This window comes from Colias croceus, chromosome 23 (assembly GCF_905220415.1).
Source record: "Colias croceus chromosome 23, ilColCroc2.1".
Lineage (NCBI taxonomy): Eukaryota > Metazoa > Arthropoda > Insecta > Lepidoptera > Pieridae > Colias > Colias croceus.
Genome location: NC_059559.1, coordinates 7,402,803 through 7,422,890, shown reverse-complemented (window position 1 = coordinate 7,422,890; position 20,088 = coordinate 7,402,803). Strand labels below are relative to the sequence as shown.

Genomic DNA, 20,088 nt, shown 5'->3' with positions numbered 1-20,088 from the left:
ATATGCAGCGAGATGATCGAGATCTGTCGCAAGTAGACGCAGTCATGTGTGGTCATGTTTACACACGCTTTCGCAACTTCATGCAATAAGCGCTTGAAAAGCTGTCGCGACAGAACTTGCTACATGGTTTACACTTGCAAACTGCTGTCAGATATAGACTGTCGGACAGTTCATGCGGAAGTTTACTTGCAGGTGGAAACACGGCCTTATGCAATTTTTTTCTGCTATTGCACTAAATTCTAAGGAGGTTAGATAATTTTGTTTACATTATAAAGACCACAGATCAAGACAGCTATAAATTTACCACTCTTTACCACAGCTATAAATATAGCTGTGGTAAAGAGTTTTCTAAAAGTTATCACCTCAGTTATCACATTTATTTCAGAACATACAATAAGTTATCTGTTTAGGATAAAAAATAACACGCTGACGTTGATAAACGTGAAGGAATTTGTTTTCTATTTTGGCACTGACAGTCATTGGCACTGACACATCCTATTTCGGTATTTCCTCGATTCTCACGTTTGCAAGTTGCATTGTTTTTATCGAAAGAAATTAAGCTGATAATCCACTATTTCAAAGCAAAATAATTAAAAGTTTTGAAGAAAGTGACAATCATTGTTCTAATCGGTGTTTATCCATCTTTTTAACTTATAAAGTTGTTTAGAAAGCCGTCAAAATTGCGTCCAAAATGCAAAACGTTAATGCTCCACGGGAGCCAGCTCCCGTGCTAAGCACGAGTTCTACTATATTAAATATGAGAGAGAAAGAAAAATATATAGAAGAATTCGATTTTCCATTCTGTGACGAGTCATCTAAATACGAAAAAGTAGCAAAGATCGGTCAGGGCACGTTCGGAGAGGTGTTCAAAGCTAGAGCACGAAACAGTAGCAAAAAATTCGTAGCCATGAAAAAAGTTTTAATGGACAATGAAAAAGAAGGTTTCCCGATCACAGCACTACGTGAAATTAAGATACTGCAGCTGTTAAAACACGAAAATGTCGTGAATTTGATCGAAATATGTCGGACAAAAGCAACTTTACATAACAAGTACAGATCGACGTTTTACCTGGTTTTTGATTTCTGTGAGCACGATTTGGCGGGTTTACTATCGAATGTGAACGTTAAATTCAGCTTGGGTGAAATAAAAAAGGTTATGCAACAGTTACTGAACGGGTTATATTACATACACAGCAATAAAATATTACACAGAGATATGAAAGCTGCGAATGTGTTGATAACAAAGAATGGGGTGCTGAAGTTGGCTGACTTTGGTCTAGCGAGAGCCTTCAGTGTAGCAAAGTCTGGACAAGCTAATAAATATACTAACAGAGTTGTGACTCTGTGGTATAGGCCTCCGGAATTGTTGTTGGGTAAGAATAATTTGTGGTAAAATGATGAATCTATATTAATATTATAAAGCTGAAGATTTTGTTTGTTTGTTTGAATGAGCTAATCTCAAGAACTACTGGTCTGATTTTAAAAAATGTTTTGATGTTAGATAGCCCATTCATTGACAAAGGCTACAGGCTATATATCATCATACTAAGACTCACACGAGCGGAGCAACGCGGGTGAAATCGCGGAGCGAAGCTTGTTTGTAATAAAATGTGACCAGATTGTATTGTTATTTATGATTTGCATAAGTTTCTAACGGTATTTTTACAGACAAGTAATAAATGTATACTGCTTCTGTACTGTTCTAAATAGATATACACCTAAAATATTATTGATTTTTTTAAATAAACTAAATCATTTTGCAAGCGTTATCTTCCAAAAACAGTTTCTTAAAATCTGAAGAACACCATTATATTTATATTTATAATTTTTTTTCTTCTGTTTCTCAATTTATTATCTCGCTTCTTTGCCTTCTGCCCGTGGTTGCCTGGCAGAAATCACTGCATAGTGATAAGGCCGCCCTTTGTGCTTTTGTTTATTGTAAATTGTTATTTTATGTACCTGGTTTATTGCACAATAAAGTGTTAAATAAATAATTACAGGTGATCGTAACTACGGGCCGCCAGTGGACATGTGGGGTGCCGGATGCATCATGGCTGAGATGTGGACGCGCTCACCGATCATGCAGGTAGATTTAATATACTACTTACAGTTTTATAGATGTAACAGATGCATTAAGTTAGAAAGTACTTAAGTAAGTAAAACATTTTTATATTTGTGTGTAGAAGGGTATATGCCAGAGCAAATTTCATTCTAAGCATTTCATCATAATTTAGATATGGTTATGAATAAATAAATTGTTTTGATTGTATTATCGGCTTTTTAAAGAGTGGAAGTAATGGTACAAACTTTAATTTTCCCATTTTGTTACATGTTATATTTTTTTGCCTGTCAATTCATCTGTTATATTAAGAGCCTAGCTGCGTCTCCCGGTTTCACCCACGTGCGTGAATGCGATTTTCTTTATAATTCTTCCTGTGGGAATTTCGGTATAGAAAATAGCCTAAGGTACTCCTTGTAACAACAGCTGTCAGTGAAAGTCACTTCAAAATCAGTCCAACCGTTCCTGAGATTAGCCGGAACAAAGATACAAAAATTTTAAAACCACTATTTTGTTACGTACAGTTACATCCATATGCATTTAGTAAAATAGGTTATTTCAATATTAATAACTCAGGCCCCGGAATCACAGACACAATAGAAAATCTATTGTGTCGTGGACCGATCAGGCCGCACGGGGCTCAATGGGTTAAAAACTTACACTCCAATTTAATTATTGGTAGAGATAAAATATAAAATAATGTTTCCAGGGTCCCACAGAACAACAGCAGTTGATCCTCATATCGCAGCTATGCGGTTCGTGCACACCGGACGTGTGGCCGGGCGTGGAGAGCCTCGACCTGTACAATAAGATGGAGCTGCCGAAGGGCCAGAAGAGGAAGGTTAAGGTATGTTATTTTTAATAATTATTTATTTATTAATTTAAATTCTTTATTTAACACACACAAAAAAGAATAAACACAAAGAAAAAAGAAAGAAAATGTTAAATAGGCGGCCTTATCGCTATAAGCGATCTCTGCCAGGCAAGGCAGGCTATTTAATCACGCTTTCATAAAAACCCATGACAAACCGGAAAGATAGATAAATACACCATCAATATTTAATTTTAACGCAACAATGGCCTTTCTATGGCGCGCTCTTTCACTCTCACAACAGATTGCATCTTGCTCGCTCGCCTATACAAGTAAGGCAATTACCTGAGTTTCGTATTTATTACATTCCGGAGCATTTACAACATATCTATAAGCGGAAACCTAGCTGCCCTCGCAGTCAAAGAAAAATCCGCATAGTGGTCCCGTGGGATTTCCGGGATTGCGTCATTTTCCCGGGATAAAAAGTAGCCTATGTCCTTTCTCGGGTATCAAAATATCTCCATACCAAATTTCATGAAAATTGGTTCAGTAGTTTAGGCGTGATTGAGTAACAGACAGACAGAGTTACTTTCGCATTTATAATATTAGTATGGATTTTAATAGCCTGAGTTTATAACTTATTTAAAACATAGGATAACAATGTATGAATGTATGTTTGATTTTTTTTTAATATTATAGGAAAGGCTAAAGCCATATGTAAAGGACCCGTACGGTTGCGACCTGCTCGACAAGCTCCTGCAGTTGGACCCAGCAAAGAGGTAAATACAATATTATTAAAAAAAAACATGTTGTTCATATAAGCTTGTTATTATTGCCTTATAACTGTATTCAGGATAAGAAATTAAATTATTTATTTTATCACTAGCTGTCCCCGCGGTTTCACCCGTATTGCTCCGCTCCTGTTTGTCTTAGGGTGATGATATTATATAGCCTATAACCTTCCTCGATAAATGGGCTATCTAACACTATATAACGAAACAATTTTCCAAATCGGACCAGTAGTTCCTGAGATTAGCGCGTTCAAACAAACAAACTCTTCAGCTTTATAATATTAGTGTAGATTTATACTGACCACTCTTCTATAGCTAATGAGACAGAGTTTTCTATTTTATTTCATACTAGCTTCCGCCCGCGACTCCGTCCGCGCGGATGTCGGTCTTCGCGTGAATGGTTTGTTTCTCCATTTTGAGTAACTCTGACAATGACATCTTATAAATATCTATCTGACCCAAATACGGCTAGGCCTATAATAAATTAATAATACGCAACGTGTGTTCGCGGTTCTACAGAACAACGTCTATGGATAAAACTGAAAAATTAAGATTATTTTTTTTCTACGTATTTTTCCAGGATAAAAAGTATCCTATTTTACGCCCAGGATAATAAGGTATAATTATACCAAGTTTCATCGAAATCGAACCGGTAGTTTTCACGTGATGTCTTCACATACAGACAGACAGACAGACAGACAGACAAAAATTTTTTTAATTACATATTTGGGTTTGGTATCGATCCAGTAACACCCCCTGCTATTTATTTTTTCAATATTTTCAATGTACAGAATTGACCCTTCTACAGATTTATTATATGTATAGATGTTTCGATATTTGTTAAATTTTAATTAAACCTTAAAACATGTGAAAAAACAAATTATACTCACTTTTTACAGATACGATGCGGACACAGCGTTGAACCACGACTTCTTCTGGACGGACCCGATGCCGTGCGACCTGGCCAACATGCTGGCCCAACATACGCAAAGCATGTTCGAATACTTGGCCCCACCAAGACGACCAGGCCACTTACGGCACCATCACCACGTGGCTGGCGCTCAAGCGAAGCCCAACCCACCACCGCAGGACTCGGGGTACCAGGATAGAGTGTTCTAGACCTCGTACAGGTCGAAACGACCTGGTAGACACTGTTAGCGGACTAAGTGATATGATAAAGTGATGGAACAAGTGAAGTGATATTAGTGATGGTTAGGGTGGATTGTGAATTGATAATTTGAGAAAGGTAGAAAGAGGTAACTGTAAACAGTGAGAAATTGCAACAAGGTAGTAAAATTATTGATGTATAATAAACAAAAGCTAGACTCGCAATTGCACTCGAAAAGTGTTGAGATTCGAAACTCTGCTTTCGGCAGAGTTTTCTTAGGTGAGATACAATAGAATTTGAACATAACTGCTACGAAATAAGGTGTTAATTTCAATGAATTTTGCATAGAATGCTGCTCGAAATTTTCTGATTACATTCTGATTGTGAGTCTAGTTGTTTTTTGAGCCTTTTGTGTTCTGCCAGACCGAGACATTTTTTTTAAACATCATGGTAAGTAAGTACTTATAATTCTCATTGGTTAGGAAAAGGTCATTAGAAAGTATACCAATTGTAAATGAAGTAAAATTTAATAAACTAATTTTTGAAAATGTTATTTGAAGAAAAAATTGATATATTATAATAGTTATAACACCAATATCTCACTTTATTATAGTGTTGTTTAGTTTGATGAATACTTGCCCACTGCGTTTTAAAAACTTAATATCATTGATGAGTTTGTTTTTTGTATAACTTTGATTGGAATAATTACATAATTTTTGTATCCAATATACCTACTTATTTAATTTTAAAGTAATTGTAATTGTTTTTTATATTTAACTGATGTTTTTTTTAATTTTTCAATTAAATAACAGTGTAAATTATATCGTTAGGTTACCTTATCTTGTATATATTATATACAATTTAGATTTTAAATTTTAATAAAATACAAAAAAAGCTGGACATGTATGATTAGACAATAATAAATTGTACGTAACCCTCTATGTTTTTAACTTTTAAAGAAATTTGTATACCCCCTTAGAATATTGTACTGTGTAATTCTGTAGACAAGTTCAAAAACTTTTTTTAAAGTAAATGCTTCTTCTGTCTTTGTAACATTAATGTGTTATAAATAAGACTATATGAATACTTTGTATACCTTTTTTATGATGTATATTTAAGATAAATAATATATGTAAAGTTACTTGAACAGTGAAGGAAAACATCGTGAGGAAACCGACATGTCGAAGAATCAAGTGTCGAAGTTCGACGACATGTGACATCCGCCAACCCACACTTGGCCAGCGTGGTGGATTATGGCCTGAACCCTGACGGGAGGCTCGTGTCCCAGCAGTGGGAACATAATTGGCTGATGATGATGATGTAAAAAGTTATATATACTGCAATTAAAAAAAAAGACCCTCAGATATAAGTGTATAGGTACTAAGGTAATGAATGTATGTAATATGTATTCGGATAAAATGTATGAACCTATATTTAAACTAATAATATTAGAAGGTTGTATATAAATACTGCCTATTTTAGCATTAAAAATTAGACATAGTAAACATTAAAAGTGATCTTAGAACTATTTCCTCTGGAATGTCCAAATGGAATTATGGTCATTAACAGACTGGAATTTGGAACACTATCAATTATTGTGGCATATACCTTGGAACTTACTATATCATATACTTACCAGTATCAGGGAGGTTACCAAAGAGTCTTAAAGGAATATTAATTCTAGTGTGGAAAAATGACTATATAGGTCGTCTAGCGCCATCTCTTTCTCACACTGGTAATAATATTGCTTTTAGACATCATGGTAACTTTCCTGGTATATTAGGAAATGTGTAATATTAATAATAATTATAAATATGTATAATGTTCTTATAATGTTGTTCCTTAAATGTGTAAAAATAAACTTTTTATAATTCGAATATATTTTATTTTTTATCACAAAAATTTATAAAAATAATTAATCTCATATCATTATTGGCACGAAGTTCCTTAACGCGCGTTGTGAAAGAGGGCTAGACGGAAAAAAATTCTTACGAAAGGTGGTCACGACACTTTGCTAGAGTTGTAAACCGTGCGGCGTGCGCGCGGTTCTCTGTCTGTCTCTCTCTAACTTAACACTTCGTTCCATCCGAATGTCCCTTGATATGACTCAAGTTTTTTTTTTTGTTTTTACATTAGATAAAGTATGATTCAAACTTAATGGCAGCTCGAAACATCGTACGATCCGATGCGCTGAAAACAATTTTAGGTATTAGCGCGGTGTTAAGGGACCAGTGCGCACCCGCACTCGCACCTGAACCTAACTTCCGCACCACCATTAAGTTTAAATCGAACTGCAGTAGGAATTTGAGGGATTTTACATGAATATAATCAACCTCAACATTCAACCTTAACATTAATAGTATGTTTATACGCCATTTTGTGATGTTCCTTAGTCGCCAAATGTTTCCGATAGTCATTTTTCAGTTTAAAGCTTCTGTTACAAACGTCACATTTAAACCGCTTCTCCTTTAAATGTTTCTTATAGGTATGGAGCGTCAAGTACGTAGACGTATGGAAGCTTTCCGAGCAGAACGGGCATTTGTACGGCTTATAGTTGCTATGTATACGCATGTGTGTTATCAACGACTGTTTGATTGAATACTTCTTACCGCAGTGATCACAATCGAAGCTAGCAGATTTCTTATGTATTGACATGTGTCTGTTGAGATCGGTACATTGTGTGAATGATCGACTGCATTGACTGCACCTGTACGGACGTTCGCCTGTGTGTTTGCGTGTGTGTGTTATCCTTTGTCCGCTAGAAAAGAACCCCTGCCCGCAGTACCAACACTGGTACTTCTTAACACCAGTATGCACATGCATGTGATAACTGTAGAACGATTTTCTGACTTTCTTCCCGCATTCGACGCACGATATTCTATTGTGTTGTTCCATGTGCGACAACATTCTTTTGTGATTGATCATCTTCTTACATACACTGCACTCGGTTTGTATATTATAATGCAAGAATATATGGGATTGAAGCGAAGTCTTCTTTGTGAATTGAAAGTTGCATTCAAAGCATTTGTACGGAGGTTTCAAGTGGCCTATCCTGTGGTTAGTGTAAGATCGGTGATCGGAGAAGGCACATTTACACTTCTTACATAGGTAACAGTCATTGTCGTTGTGCCAGGTTGTTTTGTGTTTTAAAAGGTGTTTGTTTGTGTCGAACGTCTCTTTGCATAAGTCGCATGTATATTCCATGTCTGTTTGATGAATTATCTTGTGGCTGTTGAATGTAGTTTCACTAGTAAATGTATTGTTGCATAAATTACATTTGTAACGGTTCACTGGCTTTTCTCTCTCTTTCTTCTTTGTTTTCTTTTGTTCCGGTACATATTCACGATTACCGTTATCATAGACATCTTCAATGATAATTGTACTGGAAAAGAGATTAAAGAATTAAGACTTTTTACAGATTGTTTCAAACTTAAGTAACAAAAATATTCAATTTGAGATGGTTTTATACTAAGTTTAATAGATAGATCAGCTTACACGGTAGTATTGAGGAAAAAAATAATTTCATATACATACTTCTTACTACAGCTAATGTTCAGTAATTAAAACAACCCTATTTCTTTATATTTAAATACTAGCTGTGCTTCACGGTCTCACCCGCGTGGCTCCGCTCCTGATTCTTAGCATAATAATATATAGCCTTCCTCTATAAATGGGCTATCTAACACCGAAATAATTTTTCAAATCGGACCAGTAGTTCCCGAAATTAGCGCGTTTAAACAAACAACAAACTCTTCAGCTTATATAATATCAGTATAGATTTATAAAAGCTCAAACTTAAACTAGCTTGTCCAGACACCTCCAGGCAAATAAGATCAATGGTCTACACCACTTACAGAGCCGTTAAATATGTTCAATAAATTTCGAGTTTACAAAAATAAACATGATTCGAACTCAAACATTTATATATTCAAGACTTCTCCTAGAAGCACTTTTGAATCGTCATTACATATTTTTTACATTTAATACCCATTCGGAAAGCAGTATCTATGGAGAAGAACCGGCAAGAAACTCCACAGTTGTTTCATTTATCATTTCAGCATGGATATTGTAGAATTGTATTGTTGAATGGATGTGTATTAATTATTTACCGTTTAACTTTACGCAAATTATAATTGCTCAGCAGATCTTGAATAGTATCACTGGAGTCAATTTTTGTATCTTCAATTTCAAATGGTTCATCAACATCAGCATTTTTATTCTCTACTATTATTTGCTCTTCTGTTTTTTCTTCGTCTGAGTTTTCTTTCACTTCGTTGATTTCTGTTATTACATGTGTGGGACTTAATTCCACCGACATGATTAGGTACTTATGTATATTATAATTTTAAATTATAGATTCTTTTCATGTACATATTATAAACACAACTTTTCTGTTGTTGAAAGCGCAAATTCGCAAATCGCAAGACGCAAACTGCTAGGTACTTTGGATGAACTGACAGGCGACAGCCGAGGCGGGGGGCCTTTTAAGATAGGTACCTATAAAATCATTATAAAATATTATTTCCGATTTTTCTTAGAGTGTTTTCACATTATCCGATCCGATATCGGATATCGGACGCCGATAGCCGATATCCGATATCGGATACAATTTGCCCTTTCACATTGTCCGATAAAATCGTTCCGATATCATCATGTGTATTGCCAGAAATTTTTAGAGAAAACTAAACTAAATTGCCAGTTGATAAAAAAGGTATAATTAAAAAAAAATCAAATGATAGATCATAGTTGTACATGATACACATTAAAAATAAATACGTTAAAAATAACAACTTCTAAAAAATAAACGTAAAATGTAAAAAAAATGGTTGTTTGTAAAGTAGGTTTACGATCGAGATGTTTACGTGATAACATAATGCAGTGGCAGCGCTCGAGATGAGACGGGAGATCGGTCCGTCTCTCTCTCGTTATACCTGTGATCGCGCTCGTGAGGTTTTGGTGTGACACAAGTTTCTGAACATGTCACCCGACTAAAACGATTTTAAAGACGTTATCACGTCAAAAGATTTTATATCATTAATTACTGCATATTAATTTAGATGTGCTATTTACTAAATATTATGTAGTTTTGATGTCGGTCATTTGTATAGTATATGTTAACACATTATAAATTTTATAAATTTCTATCAATACCTACTATAACCTAGTATTAGTTATTAGTTTTAGTACCTAATACATATTAGTAAATACTTTTCAAAATCTATTAAATGTATTTTTAGCAAGACGTACCTAGTCATTTAGTCATTTTTTTACTATATAGGTACTATAACAATTTATAAAAGTTCGTGTAGTACCTATGATAAATTTATTAAGTGATACAATCTTTGTTCACATTTTCTTTTCTTTTTCTTATTACACTGTAATAGCCTAAAATAATATTGTCACCCGTTCAAATATATTTGTAATATGATTGTTGTAATTTCCTGTAAGTAAAGATACATAAATTATTTTATTGTCATAAGCAATTATTTTAGAATTAAGAGTTTTCAAACTTTGTATTCTTTGTTGTAAATTCAAAATAAAAATAAAATTGATGTGAAATCTCTTCCTTTTTTTGATGTCTGTTAAGAACAAAGCACTCAATGACAACAATACAATAAACAGCACAACCAACATCCGAGTAGGAGGAGGAGCGAGGCAGAATGAGTTAAAATAAAGATGATAAACACTAATGTTTTCGAAGATAGACATTTGAATTTAAGAACGCAATATATTTTTGTACTTAAGTTCAGCCAATTGCCGTATATTTTAATACGGTAATTAAAATAGCTGCCGTATAAATCGTATTTTTAATGCCTATAATTGATACTTTAATGTGTGTTTTCTTAATAAAAAAAGGTTTCTTTTAATAGAAAGGGTTTTTGGTTAAAGCAAAGAATTTCTTTAAAGATTTAGCGCCCTCTAAGACTGAAAATACACAAACTAGTGCTTTTTTGCTGTTGGTATACTGCCTTTTCAAAAATTGAGTTGGCTACACTGAACATTATCGTCCGATAGCCTCTGGCATATCGGTGTCGGCTCCGATATCCGATATCGGACCGGACAATGTGAAAGACAGGTACATATTTCATATGCCTCCTCCACACTACTCGCGAAGTTCCTCGGCGAAGTACTCTGCCGAAGTTGACTGAAGTCCGCGGTGCTACACTACACACTCGTTCAACTTCGCGAGGAGCGCATACGTTCCTATTCAGAACGAACTTCAGGTAACTTCGTGCCCTTTGACTCGGGCGCAAAAACCGACAACAAACGGAAGTCGGCCGAGGCGAGGTAAAGTTGGACGAAGTAACCCGAAGTGCCTCTCTACATTATTCTATTCGTCTAACCTCGTTCAACTTCGCGAGTAATGTGGAGGAGGCAATACATTTTACTTCCCTCTCGGATAATGTGAAAACGCTCTACAGTCTAATATTATATAAAAAGAATTATAAATTAATTGTGTTGTTACCCAACTGCAATTGTTTTATTTACTAATATCATTATTAGAGTACATCTACTACATACTATAACAATATAATTAAATAAATTTTTCGATGAATTTAGTATCGGTTTTACGTAAAATCGGTAAAGATGAACGAAACAGTTTGCAATCGGTCGCTTTCGTATCCAGCCCTATGGAGAATGGGGAACTGTCAAAAAAGTCAATAAAAACTAGCCTCTGTAAATAATTGAATTTGTTTTCTATGAATAAGTATAGTTATTTATATTAAACACGTAATATAGAATGTGATAATAAAAAATTGGTAGTGAGATTTGCAGGATGTTTATCCACAATAAAGAGTATACGCTCAAAATCTTTGTAAGTATTGAATACATTTTTACAGCTAGTTTGTTTACAAATATTTCGCGCGCTTAAGCCGTGTTCCGCCGCGAAATTTGATTTGAACGTTCTTTTAGCATTCTTAATTCAAATTATATTCTTAATTATTGGCAGTCAATAATTACAATGGTATTATTCTGGAAATTATATCGTAAATGTAAAAGCGATGTTGCGAAGTGATTTTGCGATATAGCTCTTATGACCGTAGTAATAAGGTCGATCATGAAGCGATGCTAATGCGATATTGCGATTCCAGAATACGGACGCTGAACAAGTTATGCGTATACGGGTCGTTCTCTGTTAGAATATAGGCCTTATTGCTTTGTAATAAGGTATATAATATTTTTGACGTTTATTCACGAAAAAATTTTGCGTGTTTGTCTAGTCGTCCCCAATGAATCTATTTACTTGAATGTTAAAAAATATTTTTATTGTAATTATTTGTTTTAATTAATTAATTTTGTACGCAAATATTAAGGCAAATATGAAGAAAATAAGATTGTGTGCGTTTTATACAATAAATTTATTCCTTTTTAAATAAATAATTTTTCAAATGCTTTGAATTTTTACGCGCAATATCTATTGTCCCTTTGCAATCCTATCAACGTTAGTCTGGCCATTTCTCAGCTATAGCATTAATTATAATATTACCTACCTATAACGTACCTATATTGAATAGTAAATGGTCGATATTATAGTTTGAGGACCATTATGTACCTACTTACATATTGAAAGGGTTTAATAAACTAGGCACTCAATTAATTTATTGTTATGTTTTTAGAATATGTATTTCCAACTTCAAACGGCTTAGGGAGGGCTTAGGTAATTGATTTTCGCATATAAAATATTAATGCCGTATTTTCGTAGATCTTATTCTCAATTTAAACTTAAAGCATTAAAAAATTTATTTTTAAAATAACTAGGTACCTAGGTAGGTATACTAAATTGTTTGTATACATAGTAGTTAAAGCGTAGGCATTGTAACTGACAGGTTGTAAGTTCGATTCCGGTATTAGCTAAATACCATATCAAATACCTACCAATCATCATTTTAAAAAATTGAAAAAATATTCTGAAGCGTGACAGATACCTTCTTATAAGTAAATCCATAAAAGTAACTGTCTGTTACTCAATCACGCCTTAACTACTGAACCAATTTGCATGAAATTTGATATATTTGACACCCGAGAAAGGACATAGGCTACTTTTTATCCCGGGAAATAGGATAGGTTTTATTCCGGAAATCCCACGGGAACGGGAACTAGGTATGCGAGTTTTTCTTTGACTGCGCGGGCGAAGCTGCGGGTGGAAAGCTAGTCTATAATATAAAAATGAATCGCAAAATGTGTTGGTAAGCGCAGAACAACTGAACCGATTTCGTTAATTCTTTTTTATTACATTTCTTGAAGTACGCGAGGATGGTTCTTATGGAGAGAAAACGTAAAAATGTACCACGGGCGAAGCCGGGGCGGACCGCTAGTATGATAATATAAAGTTAAACATAAACATAATAAGTGACATGCTTCAACGCCTATCATAATCGTGATTTAAATGCCTTTCGATGAATCGATCGCGATGATGGTCAAAAATGTCAGAGCAGGGTTGTATAAACAATTAGCTGTGCCATGTTTATAGTTTTTCCCGTAGTTTTTCATCCCATAGTTTTTCCCGCTGACAAAATAAAATATTTCTACAGCTCATGTGTTATTCTGATATATAAACACATAAACTTATATTTCTGAAAAGTTAAATCAAAATCTGTTGAGTAGTTTCTTCTTAAAAGAGCAACAAACGTTCATCCCTCATCCTACCTATCCTACCCATCCTATTAACACCTTATTTCATGGTAGTAATGTTCAAAATCGTATCGCTTATTAGAAAATTCTGCCTTATAAACGCGTAAGCAGAGTTTTGTTTCGGACAATTTTGGAATGTGATTATGAGACTAATTTTTTTATCGTAATCAGTTCGGTTTTATAAGAGTAGTAGTAGCTGAAAATTTATGTTTTAAATTTTTATTTGCAGGTCTAATATATGAAATCGAAGAACAAAAAATGGTGGAACAGTGCTGCGTCGATGGTTGCCTCACTGCCAAAGAGGATATTACGTATTTCAAGTTAGTAATTTATTAAAACACTTTAAAATTGTATTTTTTAAGATTAGAAAATATTGTTGCTACTGTACGACAAAATACACGACTTAGAATACCAATTCCCAACTCTTAGTCGAGGTTCTTCATTAATTTTCAATTTTTGAAGTGAAACTTCTTTATCGGGGTTGGAATAAAATTTAGTGTAACATTTTTTTCGTTACGCGTGACATTTTTCCGTTACGCGCCATCTTTTTCTTATCCCTACTACGCGTGATTCGACGTATTTCTGTAAAGTTGCTTATAGTAAATTATTTTTTGAAAAAAAAGGTCATAAAGAAGTTTCACTTCTTACATGTGTACACTAGTACACGCACAATTTATTTTTTAATTTTTTTCTCAACTACATACAATGATACTGAGAAGGTCGGATTACTAACTAGGTATGTACACTAAATTCAACCTCAGCCTTACACTGATTACGAATTACCAATATTACTACAAAAATTAATCAAACCCAAATATTTATTCATTCGATAAGACTTCTAGAAGCAGTTTTGAATCGTCATAGGATAGTTAAACCACCTTTCGGAAAGCGGTTTCCAACTCAAACTCAAACTCAACTCCCAGGTTACCGATAAGCAGGACCTTACGCAAGAAATGGTTAGACGCGATCAACAGTTCTTTCAAACTAACAGACGACGCCGTGGTATGCAGTAGGCATTTTCTGGAGGACAATTATATGATAGTGCGCGGCAAGAGACGGCTGAAACCGAAGGTCGTGCCTTGTGTTTTTGATGTGAGTATAGTGAAAAAGTAGTTAAGAAAAGATTAATCGAACTTCAGGGAAAAAAAAAGATTTTTAATAAATATGAAGTCACTTAATTTCATTTTTAGTGTAAATTTTGACTGTACTTTTTTAAGAAATGTTTAAAAAATTGGGTACTTTCGAAAAAATTGTAAATACCACATTTTATAAACTTATATGTTGATTAAATGTATTGTTTCTGTATTATTAACACTAGTGGCCACGTTTCCCTACGTTGTAGCAAAATATATAAGTTCGAAACCCATTTTTCGATCATTTTTATTTATTATGTCTGTGAATAACTATTATACTAGCATTAATCACATAAATGCTAAATATATATAAAAGTAAATAAATATAAGACTACATAAACATTTCATATTCCAGAACAAAATAGACGATAGCCAAGAAAAAGAAAAAGAATTCACAGACAAAGAAACAAGTAAAAGCATAGACAATAAAGACGAACCTAGTATAGACAACACAGAAGAAACCAGTAATGTAAACCCAAATGAAGTCTTAGACAAGGTTACCAAAAACTCTGATGCCATAGACAATGAAGATAATAGAGTTATAGATGAAGACAAAAAAATTGAAGATGACGACGAAGAAAGTAGTGAACCGCCAAAAAGTCCCCAAAATTGTGTGAAGAGGTATGTGTGAAACAAACAAGTAAATATAAGTGTTAAAAATATGAGTATAAGAGATGATATGAACAAAGATTTTTGAAGTTATACTTCTTTTGGCGCGATGGAAAAAATGATGAGATTGAATTTTTACGATGCGCGCACACCGACACCTAAATTTAACAGCATGAAGTTAGTTCTAGGTGGTATGAAAATTGATAACTATGTTCAAGTTGTATATTCTAATATTTTTTCCATACGCCAAAGAAGTATAACTTCTAACGCGTGTACATAAGTACACACACTCTTTTTTTTAAACAAAATATAATACACAGACATTATTCATTCATAATATTTTAACAAATGATATACTAAAACCTTCCTCTTGATTTACTCTATAAAAATCGCATGAAAATCCATTGCGTAGTTTTGAACATTTAAGCATATAGGTCAACAAACGGACCGATAGCGGGAAGTGACTTTGTTTAATAAGTACTATGTAGTACATCCATACTAATATTATAAATGCGAAAGTAACTCTGTCTGTCTGTCTGTTACTCAATCAAGCCTTAACTACTGGACCTATTTGCATGAAATTTGGTATAGAGATATTTTGATACCCGAGAAAGGACATACTTTTTACCCCGGGACATAGGATAGGTTTTAGGTATTCCGGAAATCCCAAGGGAACGGGAACTATGCGGGTTTTTCTTTGACTGCGCGGGCGATGCCGTGTGTGGAAAACTAGTATATAAAAAATTGACACATTTGAAACCTAATATTTTTTAAATATTTCAGGCCGCAACAAGTAGAATTCTCACCAAACAAAGACATAGAAGACATAATAACGAACTATCAGATAAAACAAACGATACCGCTCTCGCAGATAAACGGAGAGACGAACATACAAACAGAGTTGAGAGACGCGATAGATGTAGAGAGAGATAGCACTACTTATGTGGAGGTGGCCGCGGGGAAGGGAAATGGTGAGAAATTATAAAAAAGAGTGTCAGAAGTGAAACTTCTTCGCTCATTCAAAGATACTAAAATCGTTGCCTTACTCCATGTCGTGACGGTATTGCCATGATGCGAGATTGAAATTTTACTCTCAACGCGACTAAAGAAGTTTCACTTCAAAAAAAAATGTGTAAAAATATGAAAATATGTGAAAAAAATATGTAAAAATTCATCCATTTTGAAATGAGAACTATTTAATAAATGCAGGCTTATAAAAACATTCGATCAAGAGGCGGGATTCGAACCTGTGTCTTTTGGAAATTTTTTTGTTCGAATTCTTTGGTTCAAATCCTGCATGGCGTTCGATATAAAAAAATCTCATTAATATGAAGCATTTGAACGCTATTTAACTAAATATCAAACTCATGTGTTATTCTGATGTTCTTGTAAAATTTACCAAACATATATTCTTGTAAAGTTTCATCCAAACCCGTCCAGTAGTTACATAAAAGACTAAAAACATTCATACGTCAATCCATGCTTACAAACTTTCGCATTTATAATATTAGGATTTCATCCAAATTGGTCCAGTAGTTACATAAAATATCATCCATGAATACAAACTTTCGTCTATAACATTAGTATGATACTCCAGAAAAAGACGAAGACTGCTTGATGCTGCTGGAAGACGTCCAGGTGGAAGTGGACCCTAGTCTCTTTGAACATGAGGACCTGGATCTGAACATCGAGCAGGTAGACCTGGATCTGGACTCCAGCTCTGACGTCATAGATCTGGGAGAGAAGTGAGTATATACAGGGTGATAGGTGGAATAGATTTAAAGGGGTGAAGGTAATAATAATAATATATACATATTTCAGGACAATTTTCACACACGGCACGATCTGACCCCATACTACTCTTGCGCTTGTGGAAACCAGATGGCTGATAAACATTCATATATAATTTTAAATAAATCTTAATATGTATATATAAATCTCGTGTCACAATGTTTGTCCTCAATGGACTCCTAAACCACTTAACCGATTATAATAAAATTCGCACACCATGTGCAGTTCGATCCAACTTGAGAGATATGATAGTTTAAATCTCAAATCGTTTTAGAGAAAGCGGGCGAAGCCGCGGGCGGTAAGCTAGTACTTATATAGATAATTAACACCCAGACAGAGAGCAAACATCTATGTTCATCACACAAATATTTGCCCCGGGTGGCAATCGAACTCACGACCTCTGGCTTAGAAGGCAGGGCCACTACCAACTAAACCAACCGGTCAGTCAAAGTACAGCTTATTTGGAGTAAAAAAAGCAATCATTACTGAGCAGAAATTTTTTAGTTTCAGAAATATATGACATTTTAACTTTTTAAACTGTTTTTATTATTATCGTTTTCCCGACAAATTTTCAAAAAAAGTTTTAAAAAGATCACCAACCACTATACAGCTGTTTGTGTATAACTGTGTGTTTCTTTTCTCAAAATACACAAAATTCCCTATTCCAGAAAAGAACTGCCAATCAGCCTACTGTCATCCAGCGATGAAGATGACGTCATAATCCAAGAGCCAAAAATAGATACAATTGAAGTTTCAGACGCAACAGACGAAGACGACATTCCACTGCTAAAACTGGCGAAAAAACACAAAAAATCCAAGAAAAAGTCCAAAAAGAACCAAAAAAGCAAAGCACTCAGCAAAATAATGAGCTTCTGCAAGTACGAGTGCTACCATTGCAAATTCACCACAAACGATAGAGCCGATTACGAGTACCACATAACCTCACATTCGAACGTCTTGCACTGCTGTGAAAACTGCAGTTACACAACATCTAGTAAACTTCTCCTTTCCAGACATAAAGACAAACATGCGAAAGAAAAGAAAAACAAAGAGAAAAAGTACAAATGTCCACTTTGTAACTATAGGGCAAAACATAACATGAGTTTAGTGTATCACATGAGTACGCATGAGGCGAAAAGTGCTTTTGAGTGCGAAAAATGTGGCTTTTTCACGAACGCAAAAGAAACAGTTTTGGAACATTTGAAGATTTGCGGGAACACGTTTAAATGTAACCATTGTTTATTTAGTACCAAATGGAAAGGGGCTCTAAAAAGGCATTTGGTAAGTGCTCATCAGGATGATAAAGTCGAGGATGGGGATTACGTCCCGCCGGGATGGAGTTAGGAAAGAGAAAAGATTCGGAGACGGAAGATCAGAAAACGATTGCATGGGAAACATAAAAGATTAGAACGTAAGGAAAAGATTGTGAAAGAAGGAAAAGGATTGCAAGGGACAGATAAAATATTAGAACGTAAAGAAAAGATTGTGAGAAAAGGAAAAAGATTGCAAGCAAAAGATAAAATATTAGAACGTAAGGAAAAGACAGTAAGAGATGGAAAAAGATTGCAAGGGAAAGATAAAATTGACAGATTGAAAGAGACAGATGAAATATTAGAACTTAAGGAAAAGATTGTTAGAGAAAGAAAAAGATTGACCGGTAAGGTAACAGGGAGAGTAAAAGTGTTTTAACCTCTCTCCGAAACAAATGGAGAAATAAATTTTTTAGAAAATAATTATATAATCGCAGAAAAAGGTAAAAGATTCGAGGGAAAGATAAAAAATAATGTGTGTTAAGTGAAAAAGATAGAAAAGATGACAGATTTTTTGATAGTACAGTATAAATATTCAGTGAAATATTAGTGAAATAACAATATTTGTAATATGTAGTGATTACTTAAACTCAAACTTAAGCATATATTTACTCAATTCGACTTTTTGGAGCGAAGAATAAAGAGTAAACAGTGCCAAAGTAACAGTGAAGTAATAAAAACTGATTTAGTTAATAAAAATTTGCATTGTGCCGAGCACTGGTGTCAGAAGTGAAACTTCTTTGGCATGATTCGAAGATACCAAAATCGTCGCCTTACTCCATGACGTGAAGGTATTGCCATGACGCGACCTTGAAATTTTACTCTTAACGCGCCTAAAGAAGTTTCACTTCAAAAATATTATTTCATGTATTATTAAAGGGTAGTATGGTTGTTAATGTTAATGACAAGTCTTTAAGAAATTGTAATTATTTTGAACTCAATGTGAAGAAACTATGAAAAATAAATACATTTTCGGAAATTATTAAACCTTATAGAGTAAAGCATCACAACTGTAGGGTTATGAGTTCTGGTTCCCAATGCGAAAATATTGTAAATAAAGTGTATATATTAATTAATAAAATAAAATAATTTAATTTAATGTAACATATAGTTACCGAATATTAATAATAATAAATCATTAAAATGTAATAGAGGAGAATCCGAAATAAACATTATAGTTTAAACTTTTAAAGACATGATGAAATGAAACGTCATGTTATCTATACTTATATTATAAAGCTGAAGAGTTTGTTTGTTTGAGCGCGCTTATCTCAGGAACTACAGACTACTGGTCCGATTTGAAAAATTCTGTCGGTGTTAGATAGCCCATTTATCGAGGAATATATCATCTCGCTAAGACCAACAGGAGCGGAGCAATGCGGTTAAAACCGCAGGGCACAGCTAGTATTCAATATGGCGCCCATTGGAAAAATAAATATCTTTGAGCGGGAAAATGAATTACTGTAAGAATATTTTAATAAAAAAAAATCTTATACATTTTCCTTTTTTTTTATTTAAGGTATTTGAGTACAGATAAATAGGGCTTAGATTTTAATTATATACCTATGTATTTAGTAATAAACTTGTATAAAAGTATTTTACTAATATTGGTACATTGTGCAGTTTTATTTTTTTTGTATTGTATCTTTATTAATAATATTTTATTTTGTAAGTACTTATTCTTATTTGAAATTTTTATTTTTTATCGTGAATGATTGCAACAGAACTGAATGACGTCTACAAATGTATTTTATATTTTATTTATTTCTTTGTACAAAAAATGTATTTACTATGTCTCATATAAATGTACCTAAGCAACATTAAGTTGACTTAATTAAGTTT

The 20,088-nt window shown here is 33.9% G+C and overlaps 3 protein-coding genes across 3 annotated transcripts; 2 read left to right on the top strand and 1 right to left on the bottom strand.

The window, feature by feature from the left end:
• Nucleotides 1-487: 487 nt before the first annotated feature.
• On the top strand, nt 488-5,517 carry LOC123702309 (cyclin-dependent kinase 9). Its single transcript, XM_045650021.1, has 5 exons — nt 488-1,373; nt 2,001-2,086; nt 2,769-2,906; nt 3,570-3,649; nt 4,561-5,517. The coding sequence occupies exons 1-5, from the start codon at nt 692-694 to the stop codon at nt 4,778-4,780; spliced, it is 1,206 nt and encodes a 401-aa protein (XP_045505977.1). The 5' UTR covers nt 488-691; the 3' UTR covers nt 4,781-5,517.
• A 1,540-nt stretch (nt 5,518-7,057) lies between these two features.
• On the bottom strand, nt 7,058-9,194 carry LOC123702308 (zinc finger protein 436-like). Its single transcript, XM_045650020.1, has 2 exons — nt 8,879-9,194; nt 7,058-8,151 (listed from the first exon to the last, which is right to left on the bottom strand). Exons 1-2 carry the CDS (start codon nt 9,085-9,087, stop codon nt 7,104-7,106), a joined length of 1,257 nt encoding a protein of 418 aa, XP_045505976.1. The 5' UTR covers nt 9,088-9,194; the 3' UTR covers nt 7,058-7,103.
• Nucleotides 9,195-13,638: 4,444 nt separating this feature from the next.
• On the top strand, nt 13,639-18,423 carry LOC123702473 (zinc finger Y-chromosomal protein 1-like). The gene is made up of 6 exons (XM_045650235.1): nt 13,639-13,723; nt 14,327-14,495; nt 14,892-15,157; nt 15,929-16,116; nt 16,743-16,890; nt 17,605-18,423. The coding sequence occupies exons 1-6, from the start codon at nt 13,662-13,664 to the stop codon at nt 18,278-18,280; spliced, it is 1,509 nt and encodes a 502-aa protein (XP_045506191.1). The 5' UTR covers nt 13,639-13,661; the 3' UTR covers nt 18,281-18,423.
• Nucleotides 18,424-20,088: the final 1,665 nt, after the last annotated feature.

Excerpts from the sequence above, each read along its gene's own strand:
- LOC123702309 (XM_045650021.1), top strand. The coding sequence starts at position 692 with ATGCAAAACGTTAATGCTCCACGGGAGCCAGCTCCCGTGCTAAGCACG. Across the intron at positions 1,374-2,000 it reads GCCTCCGGAATTGTTGTTGG|GTGATCGTAACTACGGGCCG; the intron begins GTAAGAATAATT and ends AAATAATTACAG. Across the intron at positions 2,087-2,768 it reads CGCGCTCACCGATCATGCAG|GGTCCCACAGAACAACAGCA; the intron begins GTAGATTTAATA and ends TAATGTTTCCAG.
- LOC123702308 (XM_045650020.1), bottom strand. The coding sequence starts at position 9,087 with ATGTCGGTGGAATTAAGTCCCACACATGTAATAACAGAAATCAACGAA. Across the intron at positions 8,152-8,878 it reads AATTTGCGTAAAGTTAAACG|TACAATTATCATTGAAGATG; the intron begins GTAAATAATTAA and ends TCTCTTTTCCAG.
- LOC123702473 (XM_045650235.1), top strand. The coding sequence starts at position 13,662 with ATGGTGGAACAGTGCTGCGTCGATGGTTGCCTCACTGCCAAAGAGGAT. Across the intron at positions 13,724-14,326 it reads GAGGATATTACGTATTTCAA|GTTACCGATAAGCAGGACCT; the intron begins GTTAGTAATTTA and ends CTCAACTCCCAG. Across the intron at positions 16,117-16,742 it reads GGCCGCGGGGAAGGGAAATG|AAAAAGACGAAGACTGCTTG; the intron begins GTGAGAAATTAT and ends ATGATACTCCAG.